General features: G+C 43.9%; 1 protein-coding gene across 1 annotated transcript in view; it reads right to left on the bottom strand.

The window, feature by feature from the left end:
* Positions 1-497: 497 nt before the first annotated feature.
* The window catches only part of PATL1 (PAT1 homolog 1, processing body mRNA decay factor), a 32,463-nt gene continuing 11,382 nt past the window's right edge, over positions 498-21,578 (bottom strand). Inside the window, exons 6-19 of the mRNA XM_025915675.2 lie at positions 20,905-21,006; positions 19,613-19,702; positions 19,181-19,398; positions 17,027-17,116; positions 14,484-14,664; positions 13,306-13,429; positions 12,748-12,845; positions 12,144-12,203; positions 10,752-10,900; positions 9,316-9,475; positions 4,770-4,925; positions 2,737-2,828; positions 2,488-2,637; positions 498-2,174 (exon numbers count right to left, since the gene is read on the bottom strand). Coding sequence (XP_025771460.1) covers positions 2,153-2,174; positions 2,488-2,637; positions 2,737-2,828; positions 4,770-4,925; positions 9,316-9,475; positions 10,752-10,900; positions 12,144-12,203; positions 12,748-12,845; positions 13,306-13,429; positions 14,484-14,664; positions 17,027-17,116; positions 19,181-19,398; positions 19,613-19,702; positions 20,905-21,006 — 1,692 coding nt within the window. The 3' untranslated portion in view covers positions 498-2,152. The remainder of the gene's footprint in view (positions 2,175-2,487; positions 2,638-2,736; positions 2,829-4,769; positions 4,926-9,315; positions 9,476-10,751; positions 10,901-12,143; positions 12,204-12,747; positions 12,846-13,305; positions 13,430-14,483; positions 14,665-17,026; positions 17,117-19,180; positions 19,399-19,612; positions 19,703-20,904; positions 21,007-21,578) is intronic.

Below are 21,578 nucleotides of genomic sequence, written 5' to 3'. Positions count from 1 at the left end.
GGGGAGAGAGGGGTGACGGTGGTCTCTCATCCGGGGCGTGTTAGGGTAAAAAGAACACCCGAGCCTGAAGTAATTAACACAGATTTACTACAAAGAATCGTCGACTCTTCTCCGTCTCTGTTGAGCAGGCGAACTGTGTGATGTAAGAGCTAACGGCCGCGGCAGCTTTAGGCCAAACTTGGCTACACGGAGCCTCCGGAAGTCACTGGACGCAGACGGGCTGGTGCGCCTGCTGGTGTGCCTACTACAGCGCAGAACCTTGGCTTGTAGTGAAAGGGTGCGCGGGGGAGGACTCAAAGCACCTAGGTTTTTCAAGATAAGTTACCACGCAAACATAAGCTCTTTGCTCTGTGTCCCTTACAACATTTAACAGGGAAAATCCTCACCGGTCCCCAACACCGAGAGCTTTGCCAGTCCATCTCAATGGGCCGGAGACACGGGTGAAATCATACAAATTCAGACAAGAAGTAACACGAAGCAGAAATGCAGGCACACGGTTTTTCAAGTATACAATTTGTTTTTATTTACAATACCCTATAAAAATGTAAATTTAGAAACTTTAATTTTTATTAATTAGAACCAAACAAAAAAGAGAAAGCACAGAAAGGAAGAAATAATAGTCAAGTATTCACTTGATCAGTTGTGAGGGGAAGGGAGGAGAGGCGCATGGTGGAAACAGTCAGTAGATGAGGGCAGAGGGAAGCTAGGTCATGTCACCGCGGAGCAGCTGGTGGGGCCGGGGCTACGGAACGGGGACAGACAGATGGAGAGTGAGGACAGCCGGTTACAACGGAGGGCTTTCTGGTTGTACAATACATGTATGTGCAAAATGTTGATTCTCTTTAAATATCATAACCCGTCCCCTCACTAACATTTGAAAAGGTGAGAAGAGCAAAAAGTGTAACAGGACAGTCATGAGAAACAGACTCTGATTTAACTGCCTTGAGGGCTGAGATCACTCGGGATCAAACCCCTCATCCTATGTGGCTGCTGCGCGGGACAGGGACAGGTGCAAAGGACCGCGGGGAGCTGTCCCTGCCGGGACACAGAGCCAGGCCCCTGGCTGCCTGGGAGCGGGGGCCTGGAGGTGAAGGGGGAAGGACAGCAGGTGTGTCCGTGGCGTGGGGGAGCCCACAGAGCAAAGCAAGCCGAACTCTGCTTGTGTGGCTACCGCTGGAGGTTGCTACCCCCGACACCAAATCAGAATGGGGACGAGGGAAGTAAAAGCATGGCTTACTCAAATTGTCTCAGGAAGACAGAGCGAGTGTGCAAACGCTACGCTGCGGAAGCAGGCTCTCGTCCGGTTCATTGGGGGCAACCCTGCAGGTCGTAGAGGGGACAGGCCCCGGGGCGCTGCCGTTGTAGCCGGAAAAGGGCTTAACCGTGTACGTTTTCACTGAGGTGGACAGACACCGAGGAAGTACAGCGGGGACGAGAGACAGGACTTCTCAGCCTAGAGCTGGGTGTCAGCCAATTAAGAGTTTTGATTTTATTAACGTGCTGCATACCCTGCGTTTATATTAAAACAAGTAGAACCCACCAAATTAATTACAGGATAGACTAGAAACAGATTAAAAATACATCAGCTGGTTTGTTTTTAGAGGAGGGACGTGTCAACTACGTATTTCTCAACCTAAAACTCTTTCTTTACGGATCCTCTGGAGACCACACGAACGCGTGCAGAGGGGGCGTGCGCGCATATATGTATATATTGGTTTCTACTTAATTGGTTCTCCTATAGTCGTATTAATATGGGGCAACGAAAGAAGACTTTGATAGGATGAGGGAAGGAACCCTCTGGCAGGCTACAGTCTACTGTGACCTGGAGCGGTGGTGGTGGGACAAAGGGAGAGATTACATTTGTGTCTCTAGGGCAAAGAAAATGCACAATTGAGAAGACTTGAGGGACAGCAGGACATGCAGAATTGTAACACAGAAGGTAAGAAGAAACCAGAAGGGTCACCCAGCCAAATTTCACAGAGCAGTGGGGAAATACCTGGCATTCAGAGACGACCCCTGCCAACAGGAATCAGTCCCACAAGACGCTTTGGGGAATAAGCTACCTTCCCTCCCTCATTTAAAAACACTCCATTGTGATGGCGGCAGTGCAGGTGGCAGCCAAAAGGAGGTACAGGACACATTTGGAGATCTTTTATCGTATCCCCTGAACTAGCCTATGGGTATAAAGAAAGAGAAAAAGGAAACTTGTGTAAACGAGTTAAAACAGAAGGCAATCTTTTGCACCAAAGTCACACCCTTGTTAGAATTCTCGTAACAGAACACCCACAACCTCTCTCTACCCTTAGTGAGCTCTGAGGGTGCTGCTGCTCCTGGTACGGGGCCCGGTCTCTGGCAGATGCTTAGAGATTTGATACGAGTCTCTACGGTCTTCCACTACATTCAGTCCTAGGCCCCTGACCTCCTCTCCTCGGGACTTCTAAAGTGCCAACTTTAGAAAGATGCAGAACTCTCCTGTTTCAAACTTACTGCAGCTTTGTTTCCAGCAAGTTCAGTTTCTGTCGGTCAACATAGCGAGAAAAGAGGGATACCAGGTTTGTCGGTATTGAGATTGGCTTGGCCAGGGCTGCTTGGGGAATCCGCAGGAGTTCTCGGGTCGCCATGAACATCACCTCTGTCCTGAAAGGTAACCCAGTGAGAACCGATAAGGACAGTATAAGAAAAAGAATAAAAGATTATTCTGAAAAGACTGAAAGGAGAAACCCAACCCCGACTGACCACTGGTTGCTCTGTGTGGATTCTGTAGCAGGCTCTGAACTCTGTAGGTCTTCCCCACGGCTCAGGATGACGAGGAGCAGTGACAGGCCAAACTACAAGAGGAGACAGAGGGACTCAAAATCAGCACCACATCCGTCCTCCACCACCACCAAAGGGATCCCAGTACTAGATGGGGAACGGCACCAGATCAAAAGGACCCCACCGCAGTGCTGCGAAACGGGGCAAACGTCAGACAACCGTGAACTGGGAGGCCGAGTCCTCCCGACTCTACTTCCGGCAGAGCAGCAACAGGCATGCTCCACGAGAGGGGAAGTCCCTCTCTGCTCGCCCACCCCACCGTGACAGGAGAAGCTAGTTTCCCTGCCACGGAAAATGTGCAGTTAGATTTTCTCCTGTTCGCTACAACAGAAACGGATTAAAAAAGAAAATCAAAGACAAACTTGGATACAGAAAATTAAAGTTCACAGCAAATGTAAGGAAAAACACTACACAGATTACGAGATTTTGAACTAAGAAAAAAAGATGTTACGACTGGTGGGAAAATGTACAAAGAAAGGTAACTGAAATGATCAGGATGTGAAGGGATTTCCTTAAATCTCTGTAAAAACTTTCCTTAACAAAGGATACACCTACTGGACATATAAAGGCTTAGACGAGATGTTAAAAACAGAAAAAGGATACACGATACATCCATGTTTCTAATCTAACAACGTGCTTTGAGGTTAAAGATTTGTTTCATTAGATTGGTTTTATCCGGTGGACGTGTGGTCTGAAGAGGCACAGAAGGAAATACAAATGGGGACGAGTGGTACAAGGTTAAATGTAGAAGTCATAGCTATACTGGATCTGAAGGGAATCCCACCTTTCTGAGTTCACCTCACAGAGGACAACCTTTGTGTCACCGTCAGGAAAACGACACTGGGCTACACATATAACCTCTTGTCTGACTTCATGGTTTTCTATCGCCTTTATCAACTTTACAACTCATAGACTGAATAACATGGAAGGCCTATAAGCTATCCCTCCAGAATCCCCATCTTCTGGCCCCCGAAGCACTGTCACCTCTCGGCCCCGGATGTACCGCCCTCAGTCACTCTTTGGTGGGTTTTCAGGTGCGAGGGAGATAGAGGCCTTGACACTACTTTCTCTCTCTGCCAGCAGACGTGCCCACTGTGGAAAGGCATGACACTGAAGGTCACAGCGGTGTACTCATCTGAGTGACAGGACAGCCCTGGAATCGACCTCGTCACTTCCACTTCCAGGTCAGGAAATGGGCTCGGCAAAGCAAAATCATGTTTGGTATCACAAGCCTAGAAAATGGCAGGCAAGGAAACCTGCTGAGAGCTCGCGTCTTCTCTTCTGTTATGCTTCCTTTGCACGTCTCTGGATCATCAAACTGATGTAAATGAAATATGAAATGGGATGTCTTCTACTATTTAGTCTCACGACCGAGAGTGTGGATTACTGACCCGGTACGTTCTCGTCCTCATGTGAGAACTCTGATTTTATCTGAGGTCACACCGCTGTGAACTGAGAGATGTTTTCCAGGCTTCTCTGCAGTGACGTGTGGCAGGTGAGTTGAACCTGGCCACTGAGGTTAAGCTGCTGGTTAGAACTCCTAGAACAGGTCCAGACAAGGCAGACAGACGGCAGATATCCACCGTTTGGCCCTTCTGCACGCACCTCTCTTCCTGATGCAAAGTGGAGCCTTGAATTCAACAACCGGCACAGAGCCTGAGGGTCACCAGCATGGCAGCCACTGCTAAGGCTGCAGAGAAGGCAAACCAAAGGAGCCTGTGTCCCTGAGGGCAACGTGGACACCACACGAAAGCTGTTCCACGTGAGATACAGAAAACCCTATTTTGCTGAAACCTTCGTCCTTCCTAGCCTCTGTCACTAGGAGCTCAATGTAACTTCTGACTGAAAGAAGCCTTTCTTTTACAAGTTGCCACAGCTACAGCAGCCACTATTTGTATCTACAACTCAAATCTAGAAGGTTGGCAAAGTTCAGGGACACAGGAGGGCAAGAGCACCTTGTTCTGGAGCACAGCAGCGAGGTGAGGGTTAGAGGGCGCTGGCGCGGCTGCGCTCTGAGGTAGGTTCATTAGCTGTTGCAGAAGGCTGGTGACAGTCACTGATGGAAGGTGATAGAGCAGGAGGGAGAAGGGACTCAGTAAGCATGGCAGCACCTACAGAAAACAGAGAAAAGCATTACATCCTGGCCACTGGGGTGTCAGTGGGCGCGGACCGGATGGGGGTGCTCAGCTGTGCACTCAAATGGCCTCAGGCAAGTTGTAACAAAAAAGGGTTGACGAGTCTAGCAGGTACTGCTGGGTCTTAACAATGGATTCGGAGGTGTCTACTGAGAACTTTTTAAAACTCAATTTGTGCAGGAAACATGACTTGTGTGAACCAAGGGTGTAGAATCACTTCTCAAAGAGCAAGATTCATGAGAAGACATCAGTGTTTTAGTTCACTCCACAAATACTGACTGAAATGCCTACGGTGTGTCTGGCCGCGTGGGTTAAAATGAAATGGTAAACAGGACAGACCTTCAGGGAGCTAAGGCTCAGTGGGGAGTCACAAGTATATGGGCACTTTCATTATACCCTGAGAAGCACTGGGAGACAGGGAGATCCCGAGTCCTCAGAACTACCCAGAAGTACTTTCAGACTTCACTGGATCTTGTTTGATCTTTATAAAAGCTCAGTGAGGAAATGGAGAAATGATAATCCAATTTTCACAGATTAGACAAGCTAAATGAAAAGGGCCTTGGTATGAGAAAAAAAAAAGGGGGGGGGGGGGCTCGGTGTTCAGAGTGACATAGCTAACAGAGAGAACCAGAATCCAAGGCCGTTGAGTCGTTCCCTCCGTTCCGCCCCAAGGCTCAGACTGGAAGGTGAAAATACAGTGCTACCAATAAAACTAGGTTCTAACACAGGTAAGGAAATCAAGGGTGCTCCCAGAACTCAGTGTCCACGGTATAAAAAATGATGGCTGGTGTTACTTCAGACCGCATTCAAGGGTGGCGTTCAAGAGTAGACTATCTGTGGGGCGCCTGGGTGGCTCAGTTGGTTGAGCATCTGACTTCAGCTCAGGTCACGATTTCACTGTCCGTGAGTTCGAGCCCCGCATTGGGCTCTGTGCTGACAGCTCAGAGCCTGGAGCCTGCTTCGGATTCTGTGTCTCCCTCTCGCTCTGCCCCTCCCCCACTCACACTCTGTCTCAAAAATAAATAAAAACATTAAAAAAAAAAATAGACAATTTGTGATCTACTAGTCTAAATAAACACAGCTTTAACAACGAAAGCAGCTTTAATCATACATAAAAGTGAACAAGTGTATGATGATGTCTGTGTACCCATCACCCAGTTTCAACAATAAATCATCAGCATCCTGCCAGTCTATGTTTCTCCTAAATCATTTCATCCGTAAATACTCCACTTTGGATCTCTAACAAGACCTCTTGCTGTATTACGGCACCTAACAAAATTAAATTTCCTCCAAATTCAAATTTCTTCACTTGTCTCAAAAATGTCTTTTAGCAGTTGACTTATTCTAATCATGATTCCAACAAGACCCACACATTGCATCTGGCTGGTAAGTCTTTTAAATCTGTGAACGGGGGGCACCTTGGTGGCTCAGGAGGGTCTGACTATTGATTCTGGCTCAGGTCATGATCTCATGGGCTCCTGAGTTTGAGCCCTCAATCGGGCTCTGTGCCCCCTCCATTGCTTGTGTTCTCAAAAGAAGGAAAGGGAAAGGAAAGGGAAAGAAAAGGAAAAGAAAAGAAAAAAGAAAAACCTGTGAATAGGTCCTTTGCCCACTGCCTGTCTCGTCTTGTTATTTAGTTGTTGAAGACACTGAGTTATCTGTCCCATAGTTTGGATTTGGCTACTTGTACCTCTGTGAGGTCACTTAACAGCTTCTACTAGACTCTGTCTTTCCGATAAAAACCAATGGTTAGAATCAGAGGTTTGATTAAATAAGGTTTAAGTTCCCTGGAGGGGGGTGGGAAGACGAGGGCAAGAAAACTTATGTGCCTTCTCCTGCATCATGTTAAGAAGCACAGTGTGTGGGCGCCCCCCCCCCCCACTTAGTGATCAGATGTCTGCTCCTGCCCCAACCACTGTAAAGTTTCCCATCCACCTGTTATCTAATGCCTTTTGCACCAGTAGGCACTGCTGTCCAGACTGACTGGCTATGTTGTTAGGGGTTGTAAAGTGGTGATCTTCTAATTTCATCATTTCTTTTGCATTTATTAGCTGAAATTCTTCTATGAAGAACCTTCTGTTATCAACTTTCTGGTTACTGTGATACTTGGTTGTGATGGAAAGGCAAGATAGAGGTTTGATTCTCTTTCAAAGTTTACCCATTCTCAGAATAATGAGTTCTGGATGGCCTAGCAATCTCTGAAGGTGATTAATATATTTTTTGGTATCATTATGAACTCATTGAATGAAAAATCTTTAATGTATTTCAATCCATTGCCGTACTTTTTCTTTCTGATGCAAATTATCCCATTTTTGGCCAACAGGAGCCCCTTCGGTTTGGTTTGTGCAATTTTACATGGGACCCCAGTAATCTTTTAGCTTCCTTACTTTCTGGCATGAGATATTCCAGGATTACCTTGTATATTTTGTGCTGCGGACCTGCTAGTTATTACTTCAAGAAATGGTATTTGGAAAAGTGGCCTAGGACTCTAGTGCATATAGGTAAAAACTCCACCTCTGCAGTTAACCAAGTTTTCCTGCTCAGCAGGTACCTCCACTCAAGCAAGCATCTTTGAATTCCTAGCTCCCAGCACCTAGCTCTAGGTGCTGTATTTCTGGGACCTAAAATAGTGCCTGGTTCACAAAGGCGTTCAATATTTACTGAATGAATAAAGCTCTCCCAAACTTGTCTCCACTGATGAGTTACTCTAAGACTGAGTGCCCGCCTCACAGCCTAGAACAATCTATAAGCTGTCAAGGGAGCTGTTGCTTTAGTCTTGCTTTTTCGAAGATAAACCTCAACTCCTTAAACTTCACTCCATTTTTCCTTCTTGAAATCCTTAAAAAATGTGTCTGTCTCATCCCACTTCACTGTTCTTGATGATGAAGGCTCCACTTGGCATTGCTTTCTTCTATAGGTGCTACAACTTCACAAGGAATTTTTCAACTCAGAAGGAGTTATTATTATTACTTCAGGAGAAGTAATGTTCAACTCTTTCATGCCATACCACTTACAGGGTATCCTGGCATCATGTTTTCTGTGGACCAACACCAGATTGTTCTTAATCAACTCACAGTCTATTGTAACAGGCTCACTCTCATAAATTCTAACATTCTGAACCTCACACTTGGTAATGATTTCCCTTTATGCTGCCTTTATCAATTTCTTGCTCTGAACTTAAGACTATTCTAAATATTGTTAATCTTTCGAGTGTTAACGACAAGAACAAGAAAGAGCAATTCTTTCTTACCAACAGTTAGCTTCTAAACTTCAAAATCATGTTTCAAATTCCAGACTAGTTTAAATTTTTAATGTTCGTTCATTTTTTGAGCGAGAGAGACAGTGCGAGCGGGGGGAGGGGCAGAGAGAGAAGGAGACAATCTGAAGCAGGGTCCAGGCTCTGAGCCATCAGTACAAAGCCTGACACAGGGCTTGAACCCATGAATCGCGAGATCATGACCTGAGCTGAAGTCGGATGCTTAACCGACTGAGCCACCCAAGTGCTGCAAATTCCAGCCTAGTTTAGATCGTGACAATTATTAGTTATAAGCACTGGCTTGATTCCTGTGAGATACCATTCAACTAAGGCTACAGGCGACCGTTCAGTCTTGATAACAGCCAATGAGTGATGCTTTATATCCAGCAAAGTAACCAAGACCGTAAGTGCAAATTTTCATGAGCACCAGATTTACCTGGGGACTCTCGTTATAGATACAAAAGCCCTGATCTTTCTTCTGTAAATTCTGGTTCAGCATGTTTGGAGTAGAGCTAAATTATCTGCTTCCTAAGAAATTCTGATACGCAACACAGTTTTGCAACTGCATCAAATAAAATGGGATTTTTTTTTTCAATATATGAAATTTATTGTCAAATTGGTTTCCATACAACACCCAGTGCTCATCCCAAAAGGTGCCCTCCTCAATACCCATCACCCACCCTCCCCTCCCTCCCACCCCCCATCAACCCTCAGCTTGTTCTGTTTTTAAGAGTCTCTTATGCTTTGGCTCTCTCCCACTCTAACCTCTTTTTTTTTTTTTTTTTCCTTCCCCTCCCCCATGGGTTTCTGTTAAGTTTCTCAGGATCCACATAAGAGTGAAACCATATGGTATCTGTCTTTCTCTGTATGGCTTATAAAATGGGATTTTTTGCTTTCCTCAGTTTAGGAACTTGCTCTGTTGGGAGGAAAAAAATGGGATCAAGAATATAGGCCTGGAGTAAAGTTTTGCTTTACATAATCAAATCCTACTGCCAAAGGTTAGACAAAACTACAGAAAAGGGGAGAGGAGAGGAGAAGCCATTTGGATTCTAGAGCTCTTATCAACTGTGAAGACCCAAAGGAAAGAAGTCCCACATGGGGGATCATCACCTCATCTTGGGCATCCTTCTTGATAAGGAAAGGGAGATTCCTGGCTGTTGTCATGAGAATGTCAGCTGCTTGCTCTGTGGAGAGGAAAGGAAGAATACGGGCAACCATTCTCTTCCCTTTTCGGATACACATGATCTGTACAAAGTGGTCATCACTTGGCCTGCAGGGGAAGGAAATGCTAACTTAGGTCAGCAAGAACAGTGCAAGACGCCCTTCTTCTCCGCTTACATGTTACTGAACAAATATACTGTACTCATTTTTACCCTACAATGACCTGTGCCACAAAACAGAATTACTTCTCCAACTCTCAACCAAATAATAAAAAGTAATTTTTCAAGGTTCACAAGCATAGAAAATCATCACTACACAAATGTATGTTAAAAAGACGTGGTCGAACTATAGGCATTAATTTCCTTTACGTTTATGTAACTTTACAAACAACATGATAATACAGCAAAATCTGAAAACCTACGTAAGCAAAAAGGATATAAAAGCATTCATTTCAGAGTTAATTTTATTAGTACTGTTATCATTTTTTAAGAACCTTTTTGCTGTATGTTTTTTCATTAAAAAATGACTCCATAGAATTCATATGACTTTGTTACTTTTTTCACTCAACAAATTCTTGTGACATTTTTCCATGTCAATAAATATACTTCAGTTACATCGATTTGATGACTGCCTAACATTCCCAACTATGGACAAACCCACATTTATTCAACCAGTTGCTTGTCAACACAACTCCAGAAAAGGTGTGTTGAAAAGAAGGTACTTATTCTTATGTTCTGGTTTGTGTATGTCCTGGCTTAGAAGAATCATCAATTCTCTTCAATGAGCAAAGGGAAATGGAGTTATCAGGACAGAGTCCTCTTGCATTCATCAAACACACACTTAGGGTTTATAAAACAGTTACTGTTAGCAAGATCCTGGGCAGAAGAGACAGATACAGAAAAATAGATATATTAAGGAGCTTAGGCCCCACTGGAAGACTGACTGCCTTCCATAGCATGTGCGTATTCTATGGAAATCCCAAGGAAGTATAAATATAAATGTCTATACTTTTCATCTCAGTAGAAAAGATAATACACAAAGATTACAAGCATGAACATGCTAAAATAAAGCATAAAGCAAGTACAATTCGTAGGCTCACAGAAACCAAACCATGTTCCCCACTACGTCTCCAGTGCCCAGCATACAGTGAATAGACGGGTGTTGAATATATGAATCCAGAATAAAGAGATTTTCTTTTTCCTGGCTGGGAAGGATTATGAAATGCTTTATATGACATGGCATTTGAGTCAGGCTGGAAGGATACACTCTGAGCTTCCTGAGATGGTAAGGAAGGTCAGCCAAAATACAGAAATGTGGAAAGCTCAGGTCAGCCCAGTGAGGACTCCAGCTGGCCTCATGTGTCCCTCCAAGTGTACAATTCTTACCTCTCTTGTCCAGGCAATTTCCCCCTTAAGTTGTCATACATGCAACAAATTTTGTGCTTTCTTTCATCCGCCAGGGCAGGTCGCTCTTCTTCTAGACTTAGGAGATACCGCCTTTCATAATCCTCCACATCAAGGAGTAAACTATAGGTCTGAGTGAAACACAAAGCAGGCCACAGCATGCTGGGTCAGGATCAGAGTATTAGATAAACAGTTTCACAGTTTAGGACCCCCACGTAAAGACAGAAGACTGAAAACGAATTGTAGTAAGACTGAGAGGAAAAAGGTGCTCTTTTAAATCCAGAAAAACATAGTGCAGTAACTTAAAGAATTCCTGTCTGCTGTCCCTCCTTTAGTTTTTTTTTTAATTTTTTTTTTTTTTTTAAATTTATGTATTTTTGAGACAGAGAGAGAGACAGAGCATGAACGGGGGAGGGTCAGAGAGAGGGAGACACAGAATCTGAAACAGGCTCCAGGCTCTGAGCTGTCAGCACAGAGATCGACGCGGGGCTCGAACTCACGGACCGTGAAATCACGACCTGAGCCGAAGTTGGCCGCTTAACTGACTCAGCCACCCAGGCGCCCCTCTGCTGTCCCTCCGTGACCTCTAACCCAGGAAGTATCCATAGTGAATGACTGCACACTTTGCCAATGTTACAGCAGCAAGAACGGCATTCTAACATAAATGATGTTTATCACTGCTCCAAGTGATGCCCCATATTAATAAACACAGCAATCACTTTACTACTGGATACCAGGCACTGTGCTAGGCACTTTGCACGTACTCATTCACCAAATATTCTCCACAGCCCAGTGAGAGAGAGACTATTACCAGCTCCATTTTTATAGATGAAGAAAACGAGCACAGCACAGAAAGGTTAAGCAGCTTGTCTCAAGTCACAGGCTCAGCTAGAAATGGAGAAGATGTGAATCGCAGGCGGGTCATGCCATGGTGTTGCAACAGGGTGTTTACGCTTAACGACTTTATTGCCTACACGGTTCTACTTACTCTGTTCTTAGCATCCAGCCCAGTGCCCAGCACCCAGGCGTACCCAGTAAATACATGTGGACTGACTTAATTAACTACATTGATTCACAGGTGGAACCACATAATTTTTATTCCCATTTTCTTAGAAGGTGACCTAACTAAAACACTCAGCAGTTAACTGAACAAGTGTGAACAAATCCCGATACTTCTGATAGTAGCAGTGTTCTTTCTGTGAGGTGCAGCACACTCTTTTCTAGTGCGCTCGGGTACACAGCAGGTGTGTAAGAAGAATATATTCATTAACTGCAATCACAGGACACCACTCCCTACTTTTCACTGCTCGCGAACACACACATTTGCGAGTTCCGTATTTGAAACTAACGACAGCAACAGATTTTAAAACTTACTTTCTCAATTATGACCAGGGTTTTTCGTCTCTTGTCCCGAACCTGTTTTTCTTTCGTCTCCTAAAAAAAGACAAGACTATTCAGTGCGAACTGTTTACCTCTGTTAAGAATAACCTCCTAAGTGTGTACATATAGTTCCATTTGTGACAATACCGTAAGAGAATCCTAACTCTTCCAAAGTTAATAATCTAAAACAACACTAACTGGACAAAGGTCACAGAACTGAATGAACTAAACCACACAAATGATTAAACTGAATTTACAGACGAGCAAAAGGTAACGGTAGGATACAGTAAAGATGAAGATAATCCCAGGAAAATCTTAAGAGCACATAGAAAATGGTAATCTTAAGAACTGCACTAGATAGCTGATGCTGTTTGCAGCCAGTTACCCAGGTTAAAGACTCCTGCCGCCCCCTGTCCTGCCTGGCTGCCTTAGAGGTGAAGGTGTTAGATCTCAGCCCCTGTGCAGGAAACCAGAAAGCCAGGACATGCCAGGTAGGACGCTCCTAGTTAGACAACAACCGACTCCATTATGCATGAGTCCATTCCACAATGACCTCCAGAACAGTAGTGACGACCTGCACAATTCTGCTGACACTTACGTCATCCTCACTCCGAGATGTCACAACAGCATCGATCATCTTTCGGGGATTATTCACACTAGAGACAGTGAGCTTTCCCAGAGAGCCCTCAAACTGCACTGCAAAGACAAAACATTTCCAAAAAGGAAGTCAGCGGTGCAGGTGGGCCGCTTCCAAAGAACTTTATGTTCTCTGGTCTTTCCTCACAGCCTAACAATTCGATACAAAAACCTACATATCTAACGTGATTTCTTATTAAAATCGATCTTTTCCCATTTTGGGGTTGTTAATAATAATGACACTCTGAAGTATTTCCCTTTTATTATATAGGGATACCAGAAATTATAACACATTTGAAAAAGTTACGGAATCTCAAGTCTTAAAGGATCTACAAGTGCATCTGCTGAACCACTCACGCCATGCTGCAGAAAAGGCTGCCCTCTGCACGTAAGGACAATAGTCCTTGATGAATGAGTTTCGAACAGCCCTATATCCAGCCATCTACACGGCTGTTTATATTTTATCGTATCAGCAGCATGTCAAATGTCTTCTAATACGGACTGAGGGATAAGGACTTACCTGGCTTATAGGCGTGCTCCAGTTTGGCCACCTGAGGGGTAATGAGCTTGGTACGCTCCTTTTTAGGGCCTTCACCTTGCACTTCTTCAGCAGCTGACAGTTTCTCCAGTTTTTCAAAGTAATTCTATCACACGAGAAGGTGATTTCAGTTGCAACATAAGCCCAGAGTTTGGCTGCTCTTTACATAATTATGCCAGCGGCAGTTAACAACCTGAACTCTTTAGGTGTATTGATCTTTAATTTTTGCTAGACCGCTAGATGTTTCCTTCTCAAAAAGTCCCAGCCTTCAGAAAAGCCAATTATCAATGGAAATATCTTTAGACCTCCAATACCTTCTTTATAAAGTTTGATTTAACTTTATTTAGTTTTTAATTTTTTGAGAAAGAGAGGGAGGGAGAAAGCAGAGGAGAGTAGTAGAGGGGGAGAGAGAGATCTTAAGCAGGCTCCAAACTCAGTGCAGAGCCCCACGTAGGGCTTGTTCCCATGACCCTGGGATCATGAGCTGAAATCAAGAGTCAGACACTCAACCAACTGAGCTGCTCAGGCACCGCAGGCTGCCAAAATTCTTGTTTTTTACGTTTATTTATTTTTGAGAGAGAAAGGGAGGCAGAAAATCACAAGCAGGCTCTGTGCTGTCAGTGCAGAGCCCTGACATGGGGCTTAATCCCACGACCCTGGGATCATGACCTGAGCTGAAATCAAGAGCCTGACGCTTATGGACGCCTGGGTGGCTCAGTCGGTTGTGCATCCAACTTCAGCTCAGGTCACGACCTTGCAGTTTGTGGGTTCAAGCCCCACGTCGGGCTCTCTGTTGTCAGCACAGAGCCTGCTTTGGATCCTCTGTCTCCCTCTCTCTCTCAAATTAAACATTGGAAAAAAAGAAAAAGAGTCAGATGCTTAACCAGCTAAGCCATCCAGGCGTCCAGACTGCCAATATCCTTAACTGAAAGAACTATTTCAAGACATTGGGTGTGACAGCCTCTGTAAGAAATTAAAAGCATATACAGGAACCTTTTAGTGAATAGTGAGAGGCTCTCCTGCTTGAAAAGAGGACAGAATATGTTTAGGTAGTTCCTAACCCCCTGAAAACTACCTCCAAAGAGAAATTTGTCAGTATTTAAGTCTACCAGACTTCCACGAGTGCCTTCATCAGAGTGAGGGACTGGTCAGTCACTTACCTGGTAATAAAAATCGTCCAGGTAGGGGTCAGTGCTCTGTAGCTGCATCATCTGGATTTTAGAGACCCAGTCTTTCTCTCGCTGCAGCATGAGGTTGGCATAGGGGTCCTTTCGGAGATGGTCCTGATGGCTGCTCCGGTGACTTCCTCGATCTCCCGCACCGTTAAGACTCCGATGCTGACTGAGAAACAAACATAGGGCTCATTCACTCCAAGTCAGGGCATTCCTTGGGTCTCATAACAATATGGGAACAAACCAGGCCAAGTTAAAAAAAAAAAAAGATGCCACTTTGCTTTTGTTAAAAAGGGAGAACTGAGTCTTGCTGGAATCTGAGAAGAAAGAGCTACGCAACACACACTGAGGGAAGTAACGGAGATCGGAGTGCCTCACCATGTGCTAAGCCCTCTCACCCGTGGCCTTCTGCTTAAGCCCTACAAGAACCCTAACAAGTGGGGAGTTTTATTTTCTCCACTGAAGACAACAAACTGAGGCCAAGGAGATGTGAAACACAGGCCAACTGACTCCCAGTCTATACACTTCTTTTTTAACTTGTTGAAAATCATGAAATACTTCAAATATAGAGAAAAGCCCACAATAAACATTCACTTATCCACCACTAAGACTTAGTGGGGAAAAAAAATTGCCCAAACTTGCATATATAGAAACCTTTTAGTGAATAGTGAGAGGCTCTCCCGGTTGAAAAGGGGACAGACCGTGCTTTGTTCTAACTAAGAAGCTCTATAGAGTTTTACGCAGGAACATTTAAGTAACATACTGTCACAACATTCACAGTTGAAGGCCCTCTTGAACCCCGTCTGGACCCTAGTTTCCAGCTTCCCTCCCTTCCCAGAGGAACCACCATCCTGACGTGGTGAGAACTCTCCCTGAAATGTTTTAAGACTTACTGCTTGTGTGTCCATCTTTAAATATTATACAGTATTATTCTCTGTGCCTTTAAGTTTTACATAAATGGTACTGGATAAGTTTCTTCTAATTCAACATCACCTTCTTCATATGTATCCATGTCGACAGCATACCCAGGTGTATACCAAAAAGGAGAACTGCTAGGTTGTAGTGTATCCACATTTTCAACCTTATTATTTACTACCAAATTCTCTCACAAGAGGCTGTAAAACCAACATTCTTGCCAACAACGAGTGTTGAGACATTTCAAATTTTGCTTATCTGATGATGTAAAATGGTTATCTAATTTTAATCTGTGTTTTCCTGATTATAAGTGGGCTTGAAATCTTTTCTTTGTTTTTGACTTTCAGGTGTCTGATACGATGTTCAATAGTTCCACGTGTTACTCTGTGCTCGTCACGACAAGTGCTCTCCTTAATCCCCATCCTCTACTTCCCCCGGCCCACCTCCCCTCTGGACACCACCAGTCTGTTTTCTAGAATTCTGAGTCTGTCTCTTTTTTCCTCTGTTCGTTTGTTTTGTTTCTTAAATTCCACATATGAGCAAAATCATATCAGCTTTACTAAGGTCTGACTGATACACAACTGTGCGTATTTAACGTCTATAATTTTGTACATTTGGACACGCGCGAACCCTTTCGACACCATCACCACACGTGGGGTAACAGATGTATCCGATACCCACCAGGGTTTCTGGATCTCCCACTGTTTTTTTCTTGTTGTTGTTGTTGTTGTTTGGTGGCAAGACATTCCACATGAATGAGATCCACCCTCTTAACAAATCTCAAGCATGTAAAACCATACTGTTAACTACAGGCACTACAAGTTTCATATTTTCACACAGTCAAATGTATTGATCTTTTCCTTTAAGGTGTGCCCTTTTCATGTCTTATTTTAAGAGCCTCTATTTTTTTCCCCTGCTGAAAGTATCCTAGAGCTTCTTTGAAAGTGAGAAGGAATTACAGAAACAGAACCACAAAACTAAAGGTTAAAGAAACCTCAAAGTTATGTTTACTTTTCTTATTTTCTGTATATGAATGATCATAGAGCACCAGGTCTGTGAAGTCAGGACTCTGACATGTCCTGTGTTTCTTCTAATCCTCAAAACCTACCACAGTGTCTGCTCTACAGCCAGGGCTGCCTATATAAATACAGAGTTATATTTGTGAATGAGATTAAATTACAGGCAAAAATAGAGTGACTTGGTTTTACTGAAGACTGAAGTTAAGGCTAGCCATTATGCTTCAAAGTTACCTCTGAGCTGAGATTATAAACAAAAGGTAGTTAAGAGTATGGTAAGAACTTGGTAAGGAGTAAAAAATGACTAAAAAAAAAAAAAAAAATCAGATCTAAATTGTGTTCCTGATGGGGATGCCTGGGTGGCTTGGTTGGTTAAGCGACCAATTTTGGCTCAGGTCATGATCTCATGGTTCGTGGGTTCCACCCCACATCAGGCTCCATGCTGGACGTGGACAGCCTGCTTGGGATTCTCTCTCCCTCCCTCCCTCTCTCTGTCCCTCCTCCACTCGTTCTAAAATTAATAAATAAAAAGAAAATTAGTAGCGCTGTCAAAACTACAAGCTGAGTTAAAAAACCACAAGGAGCAGGATGAGTACTTACTTTCTGTTCTGCTGCTGCCTCTGATGCAAGAGCCGACGGTGCTGGGGATGGAGGTGAGTTGTGTCTGGTCTAAACATCGGGGCCTGAGACCTGAGAAAAAAGGGAAAGGTTTCCAATGACTGTTCTGATGACGTGAAATTTTAGAGAATGTTGTCAGTACAGGGTAACTTCATACATGTCCACCCAAGGGAATGTTCAAGTCTATTCTCAGATCTTTCAGAAGGAAAAGACAACTGTGTTTTTACATGTCTTCTACAGAGATTAATTCTCAACTCGTAAGAAGAGGATCATAAAATCTGAGTGAATTAGCAGTAAATAGTGTAACTATTTTTCTTCTCACTCCTGTTAACAGAAGTCTCTTAAAAGATTTAATGTGCTTATTTTGAAATCTTTGGGAGAGACACTGAAAATATATGTGATTAAGGAAGACACTTGTTGGAATGAGCACTGGATATTAAACACAGGGGATGAACCACTGGAATCTACTCCTGAAATCATTATTGCACTATATGCTAACTTGGATGTAAACTAAAAAATAAATTAAATTAAAAAAATAAAATAGCCCCCTAGCATTCCACACCAAAAATAAACAAGCAAACAAATAATTGCTGCCAAAAAAAAAAGAAAGAAAGAAAGAAAGAAAGAAAGAAAGAAAGAAAGAAGAATAAAATATATGTGTGGCTATCAATTTATGTCAACTTGGCTACAGGCTATGGTACCCAGCTGTTTTCTGGTCACACACTAATCTAGATGTTGCTATGAAAGTATTTTGTAGATGTGATTAATTAAGAATTAATCAACAGGGGGCGTCTGAGTGGCTTAGTTGGTTAAGCATCCGACTTGATTTCAGCTCCAATCACAATCTTGCAGTTCTGTGGGTCAAACCCCATGTTGGGCTCTGCACTGTCAGTGTGGAGCTGGCTTGGGTTTATCTCTCTCTTTCTCTCTCTTTCCCTACCCTGCTCACACATTCTCTCAAAATAGTTAAAAACCTTAATTAAGAAAAAAGATGACCTTTGAAAATGTGGGTGGGCCTCCCCCAACCAGTTGAAGGCATTAAGAGCAAAACTGGTATTTCCCAGACAAGAAGGAATTTTGCCTCAAGACTGGAACACAGAAGTCCTGCCTGAGTTTTTGTTTTTTAATTTTTTAATTATATTTAAATCTAAGTTAGTGAACTGCCTGAGTTTCTAACCTGCCAGCCTGTCCTACAAATTTCAGACTCAACTGCAAATTCAACTCTTATCTGAATTTCCACTCTGCTGGCCTGCTCTATGGATTTCCTTAGCCATTCCTTAAAATCTTTTCTTTATGAAGATATACACGTATATACATATATACATATATATATATATACACACACACATATATATATACACACACATATATATATATATACACACATGCGTATGTGTGTATATATATCTTAAAGATTGTTTCTCTGAGGAATCCTGATATGATACGGTATGTAATAAAACATAATTTCCCTGGGGCGCCTGGGTGGCGCAGTCGGTTAAGCGTCCGACTTCAGCCAGGTCACGATCTCGCGGTCCGGGAGTTCGAGCCCCGCGTCAGGCTCTGGGCTGATGGCTCAGAGCCTGGAGCCTGTTTCCGATTCTGTGTCTCCCTCTCTCTCTGCCCCTCCCCCGTTCATGCTCTGTCTCTCTCTGTCCCAAAAATAAATAAACGTTGAAAAAAAAAAATTAAAAAAAAAAAACATAATTTCCCTAGAAGCAGGAACTTGAACCCCTGTTATAAAACCAGAGCAGAAGCGAGCAACCTAGCTAGCACTCAGATTAGCATCTGTATTGTATCTCTGTTCTTTAACATACGGTAATTCTTGTTAAGCCATAAGCACTTTGTGCCTATGTCCGAGTGTTTGTAAAATGGATATAAAGTGAGACCTGAAAGAGGTTAGAAGAAATAAAAGAGGTGATTAACCAGCAAGGTGCAAATATACACAGGAAGCATGTGACTTTAGGGAAATGCTAATTTGGAAGAATGCCTGGAGGCTGTCAAACATTTCTGTGTTTGGCAAGTTGAGGATACAAGAACATCTCAAAACCCACCCCTCGCAACCATCATGAGGCCTCTGTATTGTAACACTAAGCCTCAATGACTATGACAGATAAACAGCGGCCTGTGTTTGCACACCTTAGGTTTTGCAGGTGAGGCCCTGGGCCGGGGGAGTGCTGCTGGGGAGGCGGCGGGGCGGGGGGTGCAGCACTAAAGAAGGCACGGAAGCCCGGCGCTGGGGGCAGCACCTGCCCCACTCGCCCTTGCAGCAACTTGGGATTCATGGCGGCAAGCGGGCTACCAACAAATCCAGGAACCCGTGCAAACTGGCTGGGAGACATCCGTCCAGGCGGCAGCTAGAAAGAGGGACAAGATCTCAGATTTAGTTCATCAGCAAGTCCTCTTGCTTTTACAAAAGTGAATGCGATTTCCATCAATAACTTTGTTTGAATAAAGTGTAGGGAAAATTGGGAGGCAGTAGAGACTGATTAATGGCAAAGAGGGACATCATCTAGTAAATGTCAAGAAAGTAAGAGAGCTCTTCGTGAGCTGGGCTAATCATAGCCTTACCTGTGCTCCTCCCAGAAGCTGTGCTCTCTGGAGGGGGCTGAGGACAGGAGGAACACTAGGAGGGAAAGGGTGACCCAGCAGGGAAGAGTTCTAAGGGGGAAAAAAAAAGACAAAGTTATATGCTTTCTGCGAAACAGGTAAATCAATATAACAAAGAATTCGGTAGGAATGCTGAATAAACTTGGATATAAAAATGCTCAAACTGTATAGTCAAGCTACCCACGGAAGGAATACAAAAGAGAGCAATGCTAGAAATCAGAAAGCACGATGGGGCAGCTGGGTGGCTCAGCTGGTCAAGCATCAGACTTCAGCTCAGGTCATGATCTTGCAATACATGAGTTGGAACCCCAGGTGGGGCTCTGTGCTGACACTCAGAGCCTGGAGCCGCTTTGGATTCTGTGTCTCCCTCTCTCTCTGCCCCTCCCCCACTCATGCTCTGTCTCTCTCAAAAATAAACAAACATTAGGGGCGCCTGGGTGGCTCAGTCAGGTGAGCGTCCGACTTCAGCTCAGGTCATGATCTCACAGTTCATGGGCTCGAGCCCCGCATCAGGCTCTGTGCTGACCGCTTGCTCAGAGCCTAGAGCCTGCTTCAGATTCTGTGTCTCCTCTCTTTGCCCCTCCCCCGCTCACGCTTTTGTCTGTTTCTCAAAAATAAATAAATGTAAAAAAATTAAAATAAAAAAATAAACAAACATTAAAAATAAAAATAAAGGGGCGCCTGGTGGCTCAGTCGGTTGGGCACCCGACTTTGGCTCAGGTCATGATCTCACGGTCCGTGAGTTCGAGCCCTGCATCGGGCTCTCTGCTGACAGCTCAGAGCCTGGAGCCTGCTTTGGATTCTGTGAATTTGTGATTCTGCTTTGGACTCTGCTCCTCCCCTGCTCATGCTCTGTCTCTGTCTCAACAAAAAAAAAAAAAAAAAAAAAAAAAAAAAAAAAAAAAATTAAAAAAATTTAAAAAAATTTATAAAAAAAATAAAAATTAATATTAAAAATAAAAATAAAAGAAATCATGAAGCATGACACTCATGTAACTTGAAAAAGGAAGTGACTTTGAAAAAGGACAGGGACTGAAATAGCAGGCCAGGCCGAGTTTGGACTTTCAAAGATACAAAAAAGTTCAGGTAGGAAACAACGCGATGAACCAGGTCTATTTACCTGGGGACCGTAAGATCTAGAAATTCAAGCACGGAGACTATGAAAAGCTTGCATTATTTAGAAGCTGCCTATATATGAGTAGCGCTCAGAAACTACATGCTGCGTGCTTTCACGAGATTGTAGAATGACATACCGGGACACTGCAGAGCTGGTTTGGGGACGCCCTCTCACTGTAGGGAGCAGGATAGCGCGGTGGCATCGGGGGCCGGACATGGACAGGCTTCGGACACAGGATCTATCAGGACAAACATATACACAACTACACTCAATGAAGTCAGTTTTTCCTCCACCTACACCCCCTCCCCTCAAGTACCGGTAGACACGCGAACTTAATGCAAAGCCCTACTTCTAAGCAAATCGCTATGGCTGTGGGTTCACAGAAGAACCTTTGGTTACTTCCTCTCATAAACATCAAGCAACGTGCCACTTGCAACTGAAGAAGATTTAGCTAATTCTCCAGTTATCCCCACCCTTCCATGCTATCTGAGGGAGGTACCAGCAGATATTCTGACTTGCAAATTCTCTGCAAGAGGATATATTTTGGTAGCAGCGAGGGAGAAGGAATGATAAGAAAGCTGGAGGATTAACTAAGTCCTATTCTGAAGCCCCTGTGATATGGCCGCCATGCTCAGCTCTTTTGTGATACATTGTGACTCCACCGTTTCATAGGATACTGAGCCTAACTAGGCCATACCAACACCACCCTCCCCCCATACCTTCCAAATTGGCCTTCCTTTTCAGCTGCTGGTTTCAGGTGGAGGAAAGTCTATGGAACAGGACTGCACAGGCTCTAGGGAAAGCAGGGAT

Source organism: Puma concolor, chromosome D1 (genome assembly GCF_028749965.1).
Source record: "Puma concolor isolate L17-30 chromosome D1, mPumCon1.1.hap2, whole genome shotgun sequence".
Classification (NCBI taxonomy): Eukaryota; Metazoa; Chordata; class Mammalia; order Carnivora; family Felidae; genus Puma; species Puma concolor.
This window is presented reverse-complemented; position numbering and strand designations above follow the sequence as displayed.